Genomic DNA, 19,079 nt, shown 5'->3' with positions numbered 1-19,079 from the left:
TGGATGAATCATAGAATCATAGAATGGCATAGGCTGGAAGGGACCTCAGAGATCATCTAATCCAACCTCCCTGTCATGGGCAGGGACGCCTCTCAACTAGATCAGGCTACTCAAGGCTCCGTCCAACCTGGCCTTGAGCACCTCCAGGGAGGGGGCATCCACAACTTCTCTGGGCAATTCATTCCAAAGTCTTACTACCCTCGTACTGAAGAATTTCTTCCTAAGATCTAATCTAAATCTGTTCTCCTTCAACTTAAACCCATTTCCCCTTGTCCTATCAGTGGACACTCTTGTAAAAAGTCCCTCCCCAGCCTTCCTGTAGGGTCTCTTCAGGTATTGGAAGGCAGCTATTAGGTCCCCCCGAAGTCTTCTCTTTTCAAGGCTGAGCAATCCCAGCTCCCGCAACCTGTCCTCGTAGCAGAGGTGCTCCAGCCCCTGGATCATCTTTGTGGCCCTCCTCTGAACACGCTCCAACAAATCTATGTCTCTCTTATGGTGGGGACACCAGAAGTGGACACAGTATTTGAGGTGGGGTCTCACAAGAGCAAAGTAAAGGGGGAGAATCACCTCTCTTGGCCTGCTGACCACACTTCTCTTGATAGATCCCAGGATGCGGTTGGCCTTCTGGGCCGCATGAGCGCACTGCCGGCTCATGTTGAGCTTCTCATCTATAAACACCCCCAAATCCTTCTCTTCAGGGCTACTGTCAACCCACTCTGTCCCCAGTTTGTATTTGTGCCTAGGATTGGCCCAACCCAGGTGAAGGACCTTGCATTTGGACTTGTTGAAGCTCATGCAGTTAGCACTGGCCCAATTCTCAAGCCTATCAAGGTCCCTCTGGATGGCATCTCTTCCCTCAAGTGAGTCCATGGCACCACACAGCTTGGTGTCATCGGCAAACTTACTGAGGGTGCACTCAATGCTGTCATCCATGTTGCTGACAAAGATGTTGAACAGCACTGGACCCAGAACAGACCCCTGAGGGACACCGCTTGACACTGGTCTCCATGTAGACATCGCACCATTGACCACAACTCTTGGAGTGCGACCATCCAGCCAGTTCTTTATCCACCGAGTGGTCCATCTGTCAAATCCATGTGTCTCCATTTTAGAGACAAGGATGTCATGTGGGACAGTGTCAAATGCCTTGCACAAGTCCAGGAAAATGACATCTGTTGCTTTACCCACGTCAACCAGCGCTGTAGCTTTGTCGTAGAAGGCCACTAAATTAGTCAGGCACGACTTGCCCCTAGTGAAGCCATGTTGGCTGTCACCACCCACTTGGTTATTTTTTATGTGCTTTAGTACAGCTACCAGGAGAATCTGTTCCATGATTTTACCTGGCACAGAGGTAAGGCTGACTGGTCTGTAGTTTCCCGGGTTGTCCTTGGTCATGAATGAAGAAGCCATTGATACCAAAGGGAGGCTCTGAAATATTGCCATGCCAAGCTACAAGCTTTAGATGGATTCTGTAAGAAAGACATAAAATGTGCTGTCTCAATGAATAGTGACATTTAATAACTCACCACTGAATACCTATGAGGATATGTATACATCTTGCACAAAGGGAGTTTGGTACTCGATTTCTTTCATTCACAGTATTTCAGTAAAAAGAGTGAAATGCCAAAGTACAAAATGATAATGTATATTCAGCGTAGGTTTTTAAAGATATAAAACCTATATATAGAATGTAGATTTGAAGACTGAAATATCGTCTTCATTTTGCCAGTGGACTAACAAAATGTGCATTTCTATATCAGTTTCAGTTATTTTTAACCAAAACGCAGGCAGTTGTTTAATCTGATGGTTGGTGCTTTTGGTTTGAGATGCTCGCCGTGATTGCAGTCTGTGACCAGCTCAGCACACAGGCTGTTGACAAATGGAGGTGGAGAAACAATGCCCCAGCATATTAAATACCTTTTTATGAGCTGCTGCCTATTTCTGACGGCACTTAAGGGTCTCTTTGATTTCCTTAATTTTTTAAAGTAGTAATCAGTAGATTATTGTGCCAGAAAAGTCTGACTGAATTTACCAGCAACATGCCTTCAAAAAGCATCCCTTTGAAATAAAATTGTTAGTTTTGCTGTGTAAGCATCATTAATAATACAGAGAAGGGAAAAAAAGATTTCTTAAAAAACCAGAAATGTGTCTTTCTGTGATGCCCAGCAGAGAGGTGCCTCCTCCTTGGAGTGTGGCTGCCAGTCAGGGGTTTTCGTTGTTTTTTTTATTGAATGGGACTGGCAGGCTTTTTGGTATTCAGGCTACCTGAAGAGCTACAAACCTTGTGAAAAAACCCAACTGACAGTGGTGAAAACATCTGTCAGTAGCTGGAAGTTCTCACCCACATCGCAGCCTATACACATGGGCTTTGCAGTTCTGCCGGATGTCAAATTATCAAGGTAGGGAAAGAACAAGGAAACACTCCAAGGGGCAAAAACTTCTGGAAAGCAGGACTTGTGAGTAAGATCAGTACCTTTTAAAAACAACCATAGCTTGCCATTTTATTATGCTTTCTTACGTGTAGGTGAGTCCTTCCAGGATGTTACCGTTTGGGTATTTGTTGTGTCAGGAGAATGCCTTAACACCTGCTCCCAGCAAGTCTGTGATAGAATTTACATGTTTGTAAGTTGATTGTATTGAAGACTTTTAAGTATCATAAAAATTAAACCAAGTGGCTAACATTTTGCTAGTAATCATATGATTACTAGAAATAGAATATTCAGCCCTCTACGTGAGCCTCTAAGTAACCTGTTCTGCCTGATTTGTAAAAGCCAGGAGGGAACAAACACATCACAGATGAGTCTGGTGAGATCTGGCACTTCTTTTTTTTTTTTTTTTTTCAGGCAAAGCCAAAAGCTTGACATAGGCCACAAAGTCTTGGGAAATGCTTTTGATACTGGAAATCCCCCTCCACCTGTGCCAGCTGCCTTTTTACGTGTAGGGAAGAGAGGCTGATGCTGTTTGTCCTCTGCATGGCAAAGAGGCTGGATGCCGGACAGACTCTGACTGTAGTGTTAAGACATGACTTTTACATCTCAAAAATCAATGCTGCCTTTCTCTGGGTTAGAGTCAGAACAGAATCTTAAAATGCTTTTATCATGAGGTGTTGAAAAAACACTCAAAATGACATTGAAGTGTCATGATTTTGGTTGTATTATGTATGTGGGTTTTTTTAAAATCTTTAAAATTCATAGCACTTTCTTGATAAAGTAGACTGATTTTCTACTTGCTTTGTTCAACGTGGAGTATTTCCAAATGGATTTTAAACAGCAATTTCTTCAATTTGAGTAATTTTGTTGCAAGCTAATAGACAACACGTAAGCATACCTGAGTTTTAATGTTAGCGTATTTGTTTCAAAGTTGCTATCGACATTAAAAAGCACAAAGCAAAATTTGGTTGCTAAAATATGGTATGCAGCATGCCATGTAGTGCTGTGATTCTAAGCAGTCATGCCTCTTTATTATTTTCTTCCAAATTGCAGTGCTATTACTGGTAGATATATAAGGGTTTTAGCTCAGTCTGTAATACATCATGTACTGGACAACATTTTGAGAGACTGAGATGTATTGATCCAAACCCAGGAATGCCAAGAGGGAAAAAGCCTGACCTAGATCAGTGCTGTTTTAATTATATCATTATTTAGATTAGTTTAAGTGTGAACAAGTAAATGATGCAATGCAATTCAGCGTTTGTAAAGGAGGCTTCATGGGTGAACTTTTCAAATCAAGTCTAGTTTCTCCCACAGCATTTTGCTTTTTCACCCAGCGCAGCAGGAGCACATGGCTCAGTGCAGGGAGCCTGAGTGCCTGCATCCAATCTGAAAGGAGAGGCCAACCTTTATGTTGCTCCTCGATGGTTTTTGCAGCCACCTGTGTGTTAGTGGTAAAGCGATAAGAATGAATGTTGTGGTTCCTTCACAAACACCCAGCGTGCCTTTAGCTGCTGCACATGGGACACTAACACTCTGCCAAAGCAGGGAAAGTCACCATCCCCCTCTTAGCCCCTGGCCACATCCATATCCCTGTACGGAGATAATGAGTTATGTTACAACCTTTAGCTTTTTAAATGCAAGTGATGACTTTTGGACATTAGGGCAATCTGCAGAATTCAGCCATCACTGTTTTTGCAGCAAAGAGTGGGAACAAGGTGTTGAAAGAAATGACTGCCTTTCTTTCTAGGTAGGTGCTGTGTAATTGTGGCGATGATGGTGGTGGTGGCAATGAGAGGGGACCGGTCTGCTGCGCTGTGCCTCCGTGCACGCTGCCAAGCGTGTCCACTCCATTTTACGCAGGTGCTGTGGCTACTTTCACCTCTAGCACACTATCCATGATTTTTTCAGTTGTTTGTGGTTCTTCTACCCCCTTCCCCCTTACTCTTCAGGTATTTTGGTAGCTGACAGAACAGCCACATCTTAAAGCTGATGGTAACCGACATGCTTCTGTCTCCACTTACCACTTCTGCTGCTCCTTTTACTCTGTTCACTCTTCACTCCGCTGGATAAAACGCACCACAGCTGCCTGCTTCTGTTTTGTCATGAGTATCGTGCCAGAGGAGGCCGTGGGTTCGGGCATCTGGGGCCAGAGCTGTGCCATCAGCGTGGCATCCTGCCCTGGCTGCACTGGGCAGCGCTCAGCTCACGCTAGAGTAGAGGGGACATTGGCACTGGTGGCTCTTGTGTTTTGTGTCTTGCTCAGTCAGGAGGGGAGTGGCAGGAAATAACCCACGGAATAATCTTTAGAAGAAAACAGCATTGTGAGTGTGGATAAGCGGAGAGGAAAGGTGTATTTTTTTCTCAGTGATTGTAGAGAGGTTAGGATTCGGTGTTGGGGATGCATTGATTTATTTCTTCTTTCTCCCTTTGGCTCGTCATGTGTCATTAGGCAAACTGCTTAGCCAGTTCCAGTAATGCCATCTGCAAAATGAAATAAGGTTAATATAGGTCACACACTGCAAAGCCCTCGAGTGTAATACATGGTACACAGTTTTAAAGAAGAAAAATGAAATCTCGGTAAAGAAACATGACATTTAACAAGCAGATAACAATACAGGGATTCCTTAAGCTTCCTTGTCATCCCTCTAGTCGTTCTTGGAAGGTATCCTGCTGCTTCCTCGTTAGAGAGGAAGAGGAATGGCTCTTCCAGCAGCACATAGTTGCCTCCACTGCTCCTGCATCCGTGCATGTCCCAACACTGCTTCTGCCTGGCAATACGGGAGGGGACCGGGAGCATTTCCTCCTGTGCTTTAGTGTGGTTTGAAGCCCAAAGAGCCACCATTGACAGGGATTCCAGCTGTGGCCTTTGAGCCTGGAGCACATGTAAATTATTTATCTTCTGTTTCACCATCATACCAAATAGGGGTTGGAAGGAATGATCTAAAAATAGCTATATAGCAGAGCAACAGCAGGTGGTATGGATCTTTCTGTTGAACCTTCTAAAGAAACACGTTTTAAATGAACACACAAGAAACTAATACTAATTAAGTAATAGTATCCTGTGGAGACCTGTGTTAAACACTATAATAGTGCATTAGCGAGCATAATCCAGCAATGCTGAATTCTTTCAAACATCATCTGCGGGGAAGTTTGCCTAAGTATGGACTTAATAATTTGTCCCTTCAAGTGCATGCATAAGTGTTCCTAAGGGCATCATTTGGTCTGCAGAACACCTCTTACTGGAGATAGCATATGAGAGAGGAAGCACCCCTTTTGAGTCTTGAAAACCAAGCTGAGATGATAGGATGGGTCATTAGAAAGGTTGTCTTATTTGTAAATAGACATCAAATGTGGAGCCTTACGATGTAATATTTTTTTTCCTCCATGCAGGCACTTTGCTGAAAAGAATTGCAAAAAATCGGCAGTTCACAAAACACAAAGTTACAAGCTAGTGTTTTTCAGAATAGTAGCTTAGACACAGATGTGTGAAAACGTGCACAGGCACCTAACGAAGTGGTCTGGTAGCACAGCCGTGTAGGATGGAGTTAAAGCTACTCAGTGAGCTACTGCTCACTTTGCAAGTGAGTTGTCGCAGCTGCGTATTCCCTTCTCCTAAATGGCAAAGTCAAGCTAGCAGGAAATGTATTTTATCTTGCAACTGGAGCAGGATAAGAACATGTAAGTGAACAATTACAAAGACCTAACTGACAAGAATAAGCGGCTATGTTAGCCTTTTATATCTTGCCCTGCCTCTTATTTTCAGAGAGTTGATAACCTGGTAGCCTCTAGTCAGGCTAATTGTGTGTGAACCTTAAGACCCTTATTTTAGGTCCTCATAAAATAGAAAGATGACTTGCTCATGGAACTTTATGCACGTTTGAATACACTATTTTGTCATTGCTACCTTGTCAACACAAACAACAGGGGCATTTATGGGTCCCCTCAACGGCATGCCTCTTTTTGCCACCAGTCCTGAAAGTCTTGTGAGGGAATGTGTTCACCCTATGTCATAGAATCATAGCGTGGTTTGAGTTGGAAGGGACCTTAAAGATCATCCAGTTCTACCTCCCCCCACCATGGGCAGGGACACCCTCCACTACACCAGGCTGCTCAAAGCCCCATCCAACCTGGCCTTGAACACTTCCAGGGATGGGGCATCCATAATTTCTCTGGGCAACCTGTTCCAGTGCCTCACCACCCTCAGAGTGAAGGAAAGAAGTCACCACATATTGTTGTATCTGAGCTGCAGCAACCAATGTATATTTGTGCTCATTGCAAGTACTTACAAAGTAGCATGGCATAATTGTCCCTCTGCAAGCATCTCTCTCTAAACTATTGTTTAAAACTGCCAGACGCATCTTTGTTCTTTATTAAGAGTAAGGCAACAACGCAGAGTCTGTAGTTATCAGGAGATAATCATTCCCCAAGGGCATTTGAGGCACTTCACAACCAAAAGGTTGTGATTACTCCACGATCACTATGCTGCTTATTATTCCTTATTGCTTAATTATGGAACCAGAATGTGTTTCCTGGATGCTGTCACCTAAATAAAATTCTCCAGTTCTTGTGCTCTGCTTCAGTGTTACATGGACTGAGAAGCTTTGTAGCATATCGCGGCGATGTAGGGAATATCAGTAGGATGGGCCAGTCACGGCAACTCTCCTGGCCTTCAGGAGACCAAGGCGTTCAATCCCTGCCCTGCCAAATGCTTACAGAGAGCCCTTAGGCAAGTCATAGAATCATAGAATCATAGAATGGTTTGGGTTGGAAGGGACCTTAAAGATCATCTAGTTCCAACTCCCCTGCCATGGGCAGGGAAACCCTCCACTACACCATGTTGCCCAAAGCCTCATCCAACCTGGCCTTGAACACTTCCAGGGATGGGGCATCCACAAAAGTCACTCAGCTTCTGTGTACCTCAGCTCTACGCCTCTGCTCAGGTGCCCCAGTAAATAAGGGAGTGTGAGTATCTAGAATAGAAGTAATTTAGTGGACTTCATCTTAACCTATAGGTACGGACTCATGCAACACGCTCTGAAGACACTGCTTTTCTTTTTAGCATGTGCACATCCAGCTGGCTTATTTTGAATGGTCCTTGGTGGAGTGCAGTGGCTGAGGGTTGTGTTTGTATGGGAGGTGAGAACGCAAGGGAAGAGGTGATTTAGTATCTTAAAATACTCTGCCTAATTTCACAAGATGTGTGAGTGAAGGCCAAGTGGTCTGGCCCCCAGCAGTGCTCAGAGCTTGGTTGCTTGGTTTATTCAGATTTCCACCTCTGGTTCAAGTAAGACGATGCAGTTTGAGCTTGCCAGGCTGTGGTGTATCACACGCAGGTGGGTCACTAGGCTGGCAGCAAGCCCACCTGAAGCAGGAGTCTAATGCTGCTGTGTTTCAATAAGGCTTTGATGTCTCCGCTCTTTACTGATTCAATGAGTCTTACAGGACTGGCTGCCTGGAAGGGCGATGTACTGTTGTGGTTACACACTGGAAAAGAGTAGAAAGTGTGGCCTCTTCCAGGCTGGCTGGGCAGAGAATGAACTCATTTTTTTAAGTCCTTGATTTAATGTTTCACTGAATCGTGGAGCCTACTCTAGGGAAGGGGAAAGCCATCCAGTATGTATTTTGACATTAGCCTTGATTTTTTGAGTGTATACATTCATGGGAAGATGAGAAGGTGGATGATAAAACTCAGTTTCTAAATCATCACCTAAATTTCCAGATGAAACTCCTGCTGAACTTCATTCCTTATGCTTGGTTTTGAAAACTTGAATAAGAAACAGGCTTGGTGAAACTCCCTTATTATAACAAGATGGGCATAAAGTCTACTTATTGGGGTGCCTTTCAGGGCAGTGTTTGATTTTTAAATCCTCCTTTTCATTCCTGAAATCTAAACGTTAACAGCACCTTCCATTGTGGCGCTCTGCTAGCGTGCATCTTCTGTCTTCTGCAAGAGGCTGCATGCAATCCTGCTTGCAAGCTCTTGTGTCACAAATAGAATTTGTTCAGGAAATAAAAATGTATTGTTTTCATTGTTAGAGGATGCTACTAAATTGGCTGTATGTTTGTCTAATAATCACATCTAAAGCTGATTATTCTGGTAACAGCCTTAAGATATTATTTAAAAATAAATATATAAATGCACTACTTTTGTACTAATACTAGTTTTTAATCTCTTCTTGTTTCTATGAAGTCTGAATGAGATTTTCAAAATTGAATAATAATTTGATCCGTTAATCTTTTGAAGCTAGTAATTTTATTTTCCCCTCTTTGCGGTCTCTGAGGCTCGCAAATGAATAGAGCTTCATTACTGGAGTCTGCATTTAATAACCATTATCCATTATCTTGTAATTAAGACTCCCTGTAACGAATCATGAGGACAATGCAAAAATACATAGTACATTTCTTTAATGAACTGGAAAATGTTCATCTTGTTCTATTTAGTAATGAGTTGCTGAATAGTCGTTAAATCCACTGGAGAATAGAGCTAGATGGATTTTGAAGACTATCTTGAGTTTGTGGTTAATCTATTAGAATTAAAATTTCATCTTCTATTTTTATCAACAGCTGATTAGAAGTCATTCTGTTTGACCAAATTGATTAGAAGACCATATACAAGGGCAGCTGTTGTTTAATGAAAGTTTTTAATGAAACTGTACCGTAGAGACTTGTAATTATAAGACTTATAAAAGCTTTGACTTACCTTATACTAGAAAAAAATGAAAAGTATTGCACTGAAGGACTTTAAGTGCTACATTTTGAAAGGGAAATTAGAAATACAATTTGGCACTGTTGAAGTTTCACTTGCACTGTTACTTGTTTTAAGGTGACTGTCAGACGTCCGTGGTGTCTCCCTGGAAGGGAGTAGCTCTGAAACGTGTAACTCAGTTGTCTCTCCCTTGTGCTCTGTTCTTTGCAAAGCTCAATCAAATATTAATTGCCTCTTTTGCACATTGCACTTTCTCTGGAGTTAGAACTTTTTTTGCAAATGACTGTTTCTCTTTAGAATGGAGATTGTCATGGGAGGGTGCAATTTAATCACCAATGGGCTGTTGGTGCCGAGACAGGAAGCCTACAGAGAAAACATTGGTCTTACAAGACACAAGATGCCGTTCGATTGCGTTTAAATCACAGGATGCAGAAACATGCCTGGCTTTGTCTTAACTTCCCATCAGGCTGAGACCTCGCTGTGTGCCCATCAACCACGTCATCAGGAGGACGGATCTCTGGCATGTGCCGCAGCACACCGTCGAAACGTAGTCTAGGCAACTCTTCAGTTTGAGCCAGTGGGGAAACTTGCCTTGCTTACTCTAGGGGATGTTGTAGAGGCATCATCATTCAAATAAGAGACAAAATGGACCCTAAGCCAAATCTGAAGTGGAAGCAGATGCAGTTCCAATTGACTTAAGTGGATGATGCACTACTACACGGTGTTTGAATTATCCCTCTTCTTCTCCCGATTACTTTTGATAATTAATGATCCCGCAGTACACCTTCTCTAAGAAGTAGGTTCCCAGGGATGAAGTGTGCCCTAATGCAATTAAAGAAGTTTTGTCCTTGTATTGTGTCAATGCAGGATCATACAGCGCAAGGCAAATTTTTCGGTTAGTTTCTTAGCTTTTTGTCATATTTGTGCTGCAGGATTCGTTTTAAGCCAACCCAGAACAGCAAGAACACACAAGAACACTACACAAGTGTTCAGGACAGGCAGTGGGGGATATTTTCACAAGAGAAAAACCAGGAAAAAATAAGCCAAGACTAACTCTCCTTCTTTAAATAACACAGATGGTTTGACCTTGTTACTGCATTATGTGAGACTGTGGCTTTAAGTATAGTAATATGCAATGTTACAATTGCAAAATGCATAAGAAGAAAGTTTTTCACCTGTTTACAGTATCGCACAGCTGGTTTCATAAATACACAAGGGATTTCTTTCCTTTCACTTTAAACAGCTGCGGGAGATACAATACTAGACTGTCAAATGTGAGACTAAATGGATGCAAGGTTAAATTAAAAAAAATGGTGAAAATTGTTTCTGTTCAGAAAGATCCTTGTGGAAATACGAAAATGTTAATTTATACGCAAAATCTGTTCAGAGGAAATAATTTCCATTGTTTTGGTTAGTCAAACACATTCCTGTTAGTGTATATATAGACATATATTGAGTGTCCCTACAGGAATATATATTATATTGGACTGACCTGAAGAGGTTGTTGGTCTGATAGCTAGAGCAAAGAATTAAGTGCTGAGATGTTCACTTCACTGCTGGGATGTATGACGTGCTCCAAAACCAGATGGGTGTCATCCTCCTGCTGCTCTGGCCTTGACCAGAGCAAAGCCAGCATCGACACCACAGGGACGTACATGTGAAGGAATGCTTCCTACTGTTGAGAAGCATGAGGACATCTTTGGAGGGTGTGAACTATGTGTGTGCAGAGTGGCTTTTGTCCTAAAATTACCATAAAGCTTTTTTACTTCCTTTAAGGTTCTGATTTTATAAAGACATCTACAGGAAAGGAGGTGGAAAACGCGACCTTTCCAGTTGGAGTAGTCATGATGCGAGCCATTCAAGAATTCTACTGGCAAACTGGCAACAAGGTAATTCTCACTGCCTTTATAAAAATTAACCAGTCTGACTCAGAAGGAAATAAGACTGTAATAGTTTAAAAATGCAGAACATATAAATCTACATACATTAGTTTCTGTGGCTATATGAGCAGTAGATAATGGGACTTCTCTCTTGTATACCTCATTTGATTTGCTAATATTTGTGCACTTTAAAAAAAAAAGGCACGTTTGGCTTTCCTCCTTTGAATAACTGTCACTTCATTCCTTAAAATCGCATGAAATCATAGAATCATAGAATCATAGAATGGTTAGGGTTGGAAGGGAGCTTAAAGATCATCTAGTTCCAACCCCCCTGCCATGGGCAGGGTCACCTGGACTAGATCAGGTGGCTCAAAGCCTCATCCATCCTGGCCTCGAACACCTCCAGGGATGGGACATCCACAACTTCTCTGGGCAATCTGGTCCAGCGCTTCACCACTCTCAGAGTGAAGATGCATCCCCTGCTGCCTTTAGGTTTGAGTTTTGTTTCACCATTTAAGGTATTTAAATGGTCATCTCTGTTAATAACAGGGCAGTCTGAAGCTGACAGCGATTGGCATACTCCCATAAACCTCCGAGGAGCTGTACAAATTTATAGCCATCAAGAGTCAGTCCAGTGTACACAAATGTATTTTCTGACTTTGTTCTGGCAACCCAAGGGATAAATTCTGCTCTTTCCTCCCTTGCCAGAGAGTCTTTCCAAGGGGATAAGAAGGCAGATCCAGTTGGATCCTGTTGCTGGGATGGAGGGAGGGAGGGGCAGGGGCTGGAAGAACACTATGTCCTGGTACACAGCATTTATCCGTCAGGTCACTGTTAAGCAAGGACAGTGGAGGCAAGGAGCAGGGGGAGCATACAGCAGAGCCAGTGATGAGCTATCTGTGCATCCATCGTTGTGCTGAGGCAGGGAGAAAGGAGGAGGTTATCCAGGAAGGCTTAAACCACCTCTCACCTCCTTTATCCACAGGCAAGATGGGGCTGCCAGTTAGATCTGGTGCTGGTGTTCAGCAGTGGGCTTTGTCCTCACCTGCAGCCTCAGGGAAGGAAACCATATTTCTAGATAAGACCCTCTCCCCATTTCTGAGTCACCCTTCCATCCTCTCCAGCTCACCTTTGTGTCCCTTCTGTAGGTGGCCTTTCAAGGTATGATGTTAAGACATGAGATGAGCGGTGGGATAGGGGCTGAGGTGGCTGTTGGAGCTTGAGGAGCACATGGCAGCAGGTTAGACGTGTGTCCATCTGCTCTCTGTAGTCGTCTAGATGAGGCCAGCGTGGATCCTTGGGTTGTCCTCACTCATCCCTTCCCCAGCCTGCATCTCTCTCTGCCACACAACAACTGGAGCAGCTCCCATAGTCTTGCTTCTGTGGGAGCATCCTCAGTGCTGCCAACCTGAGGCAGATCCCTGGGGCCGGGTGACTCGCCTTGGCACCGGAGCTGCTGACCCGAGCTGTGAGGTTGGGCTCTGCTGCATTTACACAGCTTCGTACCACCAGTTGGATATAAATGTTGGAATTCACCTTTTGCTTGAAAAACATGCATTCATGGTATAAAACGTGTTCATAAGGAGGAGTGCTGTGTGCGTGTGTGTGTGTCAGTGAATTAGATGTAGGCTGACTGTATGTGCTTTTATTAACTGAAGACAATATTATCAGTGACAGGAGATTTCTAAATGGCTTCTTTAACAAACTAATTTTGCTGCTGTAGTGATGCTTTCTAGCAAGGCATTGGCTGGAAAAAACAGGTTAATGCAGAAATTAAACTTCTTGGAGGAAAGGAACAAGTTGCAGAGTAACATTTATTGAATGATAACCTGTGGTGGTGATATGAAAAGTGTGCAATATAATGGGAAATAATCTTTTCCTGTCATTATTGAAGGACATACATAAATTGGTTTTTCTGTTGGGAAAACCCCCAATCCAGAAAAACTTATTACTTTTAATAATATAAGGTGAAGAGAAAATTCTTGAAGAGATGAACTTATTAAGCAAAATAATGAAATGCTGTGAAACAGCAGGAAAGTGGTAGCTGGACTTTGTACTGCTCTTGAATTAAATTCCAACCCCCCCTTCCTTTTTGCCTTTTTATGGCAGTCAGATGTGCCGTTTGGAAAGCTGGTAAATGGAGGAGAGGACAAGCTTGTCTTTGTCAGCTTTTTTGCAAAGAAAAGAGCTTTCAGAATTTGCTAAAAGGGGAAGGAATTCTGCATGCTGTTTTTAATTCTCTTATTGACTCTATTTTACTTGGTTTTGCCACAGATTATCTCAAAGAGCTGTAATATTTCTAGGAAGAAATCTAAATTTGTATTTCATTAGAATTTCTCTTCCTGAGGGAAAACACACTCTTGCTATTTTAATTTATTGTCTAGAAGATGCTTTTCCAGTTGCTGTGGTTTAAATTCCTGTAGGAAAGCTGATGTTAACAGATGTATGCGTACACCCATCCATCCATCCATCCATCCATCCATCCATCCATCCATCCATCCACAAAAACACAGTCTATGTGTTTTGGATTTACCAAGCTTTTCCTGTTATTGTTCTTCATAATCTTATTGGAAATACGCTGCTATCACAATGCTTCAGTGTGAGAGAAGGCTTTATTCTGTGTTTGTTTGTCCTGAAATCACTATAAAAAAAAAATTACCAAACACATTCAGAATCAGATACTTTTTGATTCTGCTATTATATCCATAAGGTACAAAGAAATCCTCAATGCAGTGAAGTTTCAGGAACGTATATACAGAAACCAGAATGATAATTCTTTGAGAAGGAGGCTGATGGGAAGGAGTACCCAAGATAAAGGTTTATGGCAGAGGGAAACGTAGAAGGAATCACTGTGTGCTGCTGTACAGATTGCTCAGATACTTTTTTTGTTTGTTTTTATGCAGAAACAGTTTTTCCTAAATCTCCTTGTTTTTCAAGGTTTAGTAAGCTGCTGCAGGCCAACGTTTTGGTTAATGCAGGTGACAAGATTTTTGACAAGGGGTTCGCTAGCTGCGTGTCACAGGCTCTGTCTCAGAATGAGATGCGTTTAAATGGCACGTAACCAAAAAACTGGCATTGGGGTGCGTGCCAGGTCACCTCAGTGCTGGCTCTGCACAGCAGGCTGATCATGGGATTCAGGACATCCTTTACCTCAAATACAAGTTTTTCTCGGTGTGTGTGCCTCTACGTAAACAGCAGTTCACCTGACCAAATATGACCTGTATCTCACATCAAGTAACTGAGAGGATATCCAGCATGTGTTGGGAGAGAAGTTTTGCAGTTCTTGCAAAGCACAAAACTTTCAATTTTTGGTAAAGACAGACCTAATTTAATTCCCATTTGGAAAATTTTAGTGGAAATTAAACCTTTGATAGGTTAGAATGTACAGCCTGATCATGTATAATTGCAGTGCACAGGCTTTTTATAAAGTACAGCCATCTCTCAATGCTCTCTCCACGAGAGTCAGCTGCTTCACCTGCTTTATTTCAGCATCTTTAGTGTTATGTTACTGCATGTATATTTGTATAAGTATATATTTGAATAAGATTGGGAGATGGGCAGGAGGTGATATGCAGAAATCCCAGGTCCTCCCTAAATCCCTTGGCCTAATACGTGCTACGGGCAAAGAACCCCCATTAGACCTCGAACGCAGCTCCTGAGAAAGTGCACTGAAGTCAAAAGCATCACTCCCTCCGTTGCTGTCCCTCAGGATGAAAACATTCTCTTTCACAGCGATGGCTGAGGTTTGAGAGCTCTCAGCACTAGTCCAGAGCTTGAATTGTTTGCAGTCGGGTGCGTACCGAGCCGAGTCGCTACGTACACTGCAGGCACTTTGAGACTGCAGGTGTACGAGTGCTGATTGCTCTTCTAGGGTTGCTGATGAGTGAAAATGTGTATTGCACTTCTTTTTTTTCCATGTAAAGGTGGGATTTAAACCTGCCGGGGGCATCCGGACGGCAAAAGAAGCTATTACTTGGCTTATGCTGGTGAAGGAGGAACTGGGAGTGGAATGGCTAACGCCAGAGCTCTTTCGCCTGGGTGCCAGTAGTTTGCTGGGAGACATTGAGAAACAGGTTAGTTGTTAACAGTTTTCAGCTTGGCAGAGAGAAAAAGTTGTCTTTCTAAATGTGCTGGCTTACTGTTTTAGCAGAATATGCTTTTTGGTGCTGTTTAAAAGATAATGGAACATACATCTAATTCATTATTAATGACAGCTTCACTTGCAGCCCAGTATTTCTTTAAATTTGGCGTGTCATTGCAGACATCTGGGACTCTGATATTCCAGCAGCTGGCAATTGTCTGGGCCAGGTTTGCAATCCAGTGAGCAAAGAGGCTCAGTTTGTACATATATGAAGTCTTTCGCAAAGGCATGGTAGTGCACTGCCTTGCACTCCTAGCTGTCACCGGTTCAGCTGACCCTCAAAATATCTCACAGACCCTTTGTGTCACTGTGCTGCAACTGTTGACAATATATTTTCGTGCTGTGCAGAAAGTCACGTCTCATCCTACCTCTGGTACTGCTGATAGAGAAGTTTTTACATATTGATTATTTCCTGGGTTAAAAAAGCATTTGCCTCCTACAAAGCCTCATTTTTCTAATTGCTTTTATTGCAGGCTGGTCGCTATGTTTCCTAGCAAACAAGTAGTGTATGAGGTGCAGTGACAATGTGTAGTTCCCAGTGGGAAGAAGGGTTCTGACCTATCTACCCACAACTGACCTCACTGGCACAGGGTATCAACCCCAAAGGGTACAGCATGGTTGAGAACAGCGTAGTGTCACAGGAACCACTAAACTGTTAGGGCTACTGAACTTTATTCTCGTGTTCATTAAGCCCAGGAGATGAGGTGATATTAGCTTTAACCAAGAAAAAAATTTGAGCAATCTCTCCTTGCTGCTGGTGGGAGAACATGAGATATGGGGAATTTGAGGGAGAAAAAAAAGCATCAGTATGTTCCCTTTCATAGAATCATGAAGGGAGCTTAAAGATCATCTAGTTCCAACCCCCCTGCCATGGGCAGGGACACCTTCCACTACACCAGGTTGCTCAAAGCCTCATCCAACCTGGCCTTGAACACTTCCAGGGATGGGGCATCTACAACTTCTCAGGGCAACCTGTTCCAGTGCCTCACCACCCTCAGACTGAAGAATTTCTTCCTTATATCTAATCTAAATCTCCCCTCTTTCAGTTTAAAGCCATTACCCCTTGTCTTATCACTACATACCCTTGGAAAAAGTCCCTCTCCAGCTTTCCTGTAGGCCCCCTTTAAGTACTGGAAGTCTGCAATAAGATAGCCCCACCTTTCCTTGCAACTGAAATACTGGCATGTCTTAAGAAATACAGAACAGCTGAGAGATGTCAGGTAAATGCTCATGACTGTTGAAAACCCCTGGCTCATTCCTGCAATGAGAGTAGTATTGGCTTGCTTCATTGCCAGGCTGCCTCTGCCTCACTCTTGACCTAAAATCATGTCCCTGGTTATGGCAGAGCAGCATGAAGCTTCGTGTTGCCACTGCCATCGCTGCTGAGGCTTGCAACAGTCAGTGATTGTGTCGCACGATTTGTTCTGATTTCTTAAGGGTTATTCCTTCTATCTGCCAGGGATTGCACAAATGCCCCAGTCATGACCAAAGCTCTGCTTTACTGTGCCATCTAAAAACGTGTACGATAAAACATCCCAATCTTCTTATTCAATTAAACAAACAGGTATTTAAAAAAAACAGACAAATATAGAAAATGGGGAGAACACTCCTGCACCGCCAAGGCAGTGCAGTTAAAAGAATAGTTTGAAATGAGCCATATAAAAGCATAAGCAGTTTTGGATACTGTGAATATCACAAAATAATACTGAAATCATCAAAATCAGGTTACAGTGAAAGTAGAGCATTGTCTTCTAGCTGGCTCTTTTTGAAAGCTTAGTTAAAAGCAACAAGAGTCTTTGCTTTTTTCTTTTTTCCAAGCAAAGCAGCAAGAGCCCTTAGTTCAGATCCTATAAACAAGTATATAAAGGTATATTACATCATATTTCATGCACACACACACACACACACAAACAAATATCCATCATCTTCATCTGGCATGCCTTTAATTTGTTACTTCCTTGACACTTTCAGATTTATGGTCATATATAATTCCATCGTAAATTTTCTTTTTTCTTGCAGATTTTCTATCATGTGACTGGCTCTTATGCACTTCAGCATGACCTGGCAATGGCTTAGACACGAAATCAACCCAGGATTACTTTTACAAACAAGGTCTTTAAGCAAACAGCATTTAGAAATCTTCTGACAACCAAATGCATATGATAGAATTAAAAGCCTAATTCTCTCTTTTCATATTTTATAGTATGTAAAAATATGCTCAAGTCTGCTGCTTGTACTTGACCCAAAAGTGGAAAAAAAAATGGTAATTCTGAAATAGTTAAATAGTTAATACTTACAGATTTGCAAAGTTAATCTTGCAAAGTCTTCCTCAGACCAGCCTGAGAAGCTTATTAATGGCAACATTGAAATACTATGAAAAAGATTTAGGTGGCCTGGTAACACTTTGCAGTCACAGAATATGAAATATGTATGGAATGTTTCAGATTGCTAATTAAGAGCTACTGATCTTGGAATAGCTTTCCATTACCTCAGACAAAATCTTCTGCCATAGATGTGTTGCACTATTAATTGTTATGTTGATTCAGTTTCAAGCGTTGTAACCCGAGAAAATGAAACTTGGCTATTACTTTCTTTTATAAAATGTCTCTATAGCAAAAAACCATTTTTTTTTTTTATTTTTCCCCCCAAACTTGGGCACAGACATCCATATTTAGACCCTTGAATAAAGGTGGCTTGATTTCTAGAACAGCTGAGTATCCACAGTTGTTCCTGAAGTTAATGGGAGCTCTGCGTGATCAGAACAACTGAAAATCAAGCAGCCTCTATATAGGTGCCTAACTATGTATTCAGGGGCCTATTTTTAGGCATTTCACTCTTAAAATTTTAGGCTAACTTGCTTAGAAGCTCCCATTCCTGTCTCCTGTCATTTTAGAACACATTCATGCAAATCTTTCCATTTTAATGTAGGGGGGGTTGACTGTCAGTTTGCCGGTGTCACGGCTATGCTGGCTGAACTTCGGCTTTGCCATTCTAAAAGTAATTCTTCCATTTAAAAGGTGATTTGAATTGTGTCCTACATGGGGTTTGCAGCTTTAATGTGAAATTATTTTTCTCAGGGCACACTAAGAATAATCCCAAAATCATCAACACCTTTTGGGTATCAGGCTGGAGCTCGTAGATTCATTATTTCAGGACTGCATTCTGCTCACAAACCAGAGTTGTACTAAAAACTTAATTATCTTATCATCATGACTAGTCTCACTGACTTAAGTAGGTCTCATCAGGGAAGTAAGAGGAGGAGGATTTTGCTGTAAATCAAGCTACGAGGTACATTTATTACAAAGAGATCTGTGCTTCATAAAGAGAACAACTCAGTTATTTATCTGGTTGTACCACCTGAGTCACTAGTGCTCTACAAAACACCTCGGACAGATAGGAAAGCTGAATAGGGGAAAAAAAAAATCAGAGAAACAACATATACAGAAAGCCAAATCCTATGTGCAGTGCTCAGTACTAAAAATAGGCCTTAATTTCCCAGGAAGTAGCTCATCCAAGGCTCTCAGCCTTTTTCTGGTTCAGGTCTCGGCACAGGAAATGAGGCCGAGCTGTGACTGCGTTTTCACACGGTTGTTTTCCTGGAAAGTGGCCTTTTTCGCTACGGGTTTTCCTTCTGATTTCACTTGGTAGTTTCTTGAAGGAAAAATCCAGTGCTTGTTTACACATTTAGAGGAAAACTCTGCTGCTGAGCTTTCAGAAATACAGAGCCCGTTAGGTGAAGTCAGCTCCCAGCAGGTGCTTGCCAGGTGGACCCTCTGCCGTGCCCTCCCAGTAACCTCACACTGGATTTTGCTGCTGTTGAGCTCTCGCCGAATGAATGTTGGAGTGTATTTCGATACTTTCATAACAGAAAGATCCACCTCGCTTGCAAAGTGCACTTGGTTGGCGTTGATCGTCTTTTG

At 42.4% G+C, this 19,079-nt stretch overlaps 1 protein-coding gene across 2 annotated transcripts in view; it reads left to right on the top strand.

The window, feature by feature from the left end:
• DERA (deoxyribose-phosphate aldolase) overlaps positions 1-17,291 on the top strand; it is a 53,687-nt gene extending 36,396 nt beyond the window's left edge. For both annotated transcript variants that reach the window (XM_086610599.1, XM_086610598.1), the window contains 3 exons: positions 10,915-11,027; positions 14,942-15,091; positions 17,179-17,291. In XM_086610599.1, coding sequence (XP_086466725.1) covers positions 10,915-11,027; positions 14,942-15,091; positions 17,179-17,235 — 320 coding nt within the window. In that variant the 3' untranslated portion in view covers positions 17,236-17,291. The remainder of the gene's footprint in view (positions 1-10,914; positions 11,028-14,941; positions 15,092-17,178) is intronic.
• Positions 17,292-19,079: the final 1,788 nt, after the last annotated feature.

This window comes from Tauraco erythrolophus, chromosome 4 (assembly GCF_009769465.1).
Source record: "Tauraco erythrolophus isolate bTauEry1 chromosome 4, bTauEry1.pri, whole genome shotgun sequence".
In the NCBI taxonomy this organism is placed as follows: Eukaryota; Metazoa; Chordata; class Aves; order Musophagiformes; family Musophagidae; genus Tauraco; species Tauraco erythrolophus.
The sequence above is the reverse complement of the archived record's forward strand: the minus strand, read 5'-3'. Positions and strand labels throughout refer to the sequence as shown.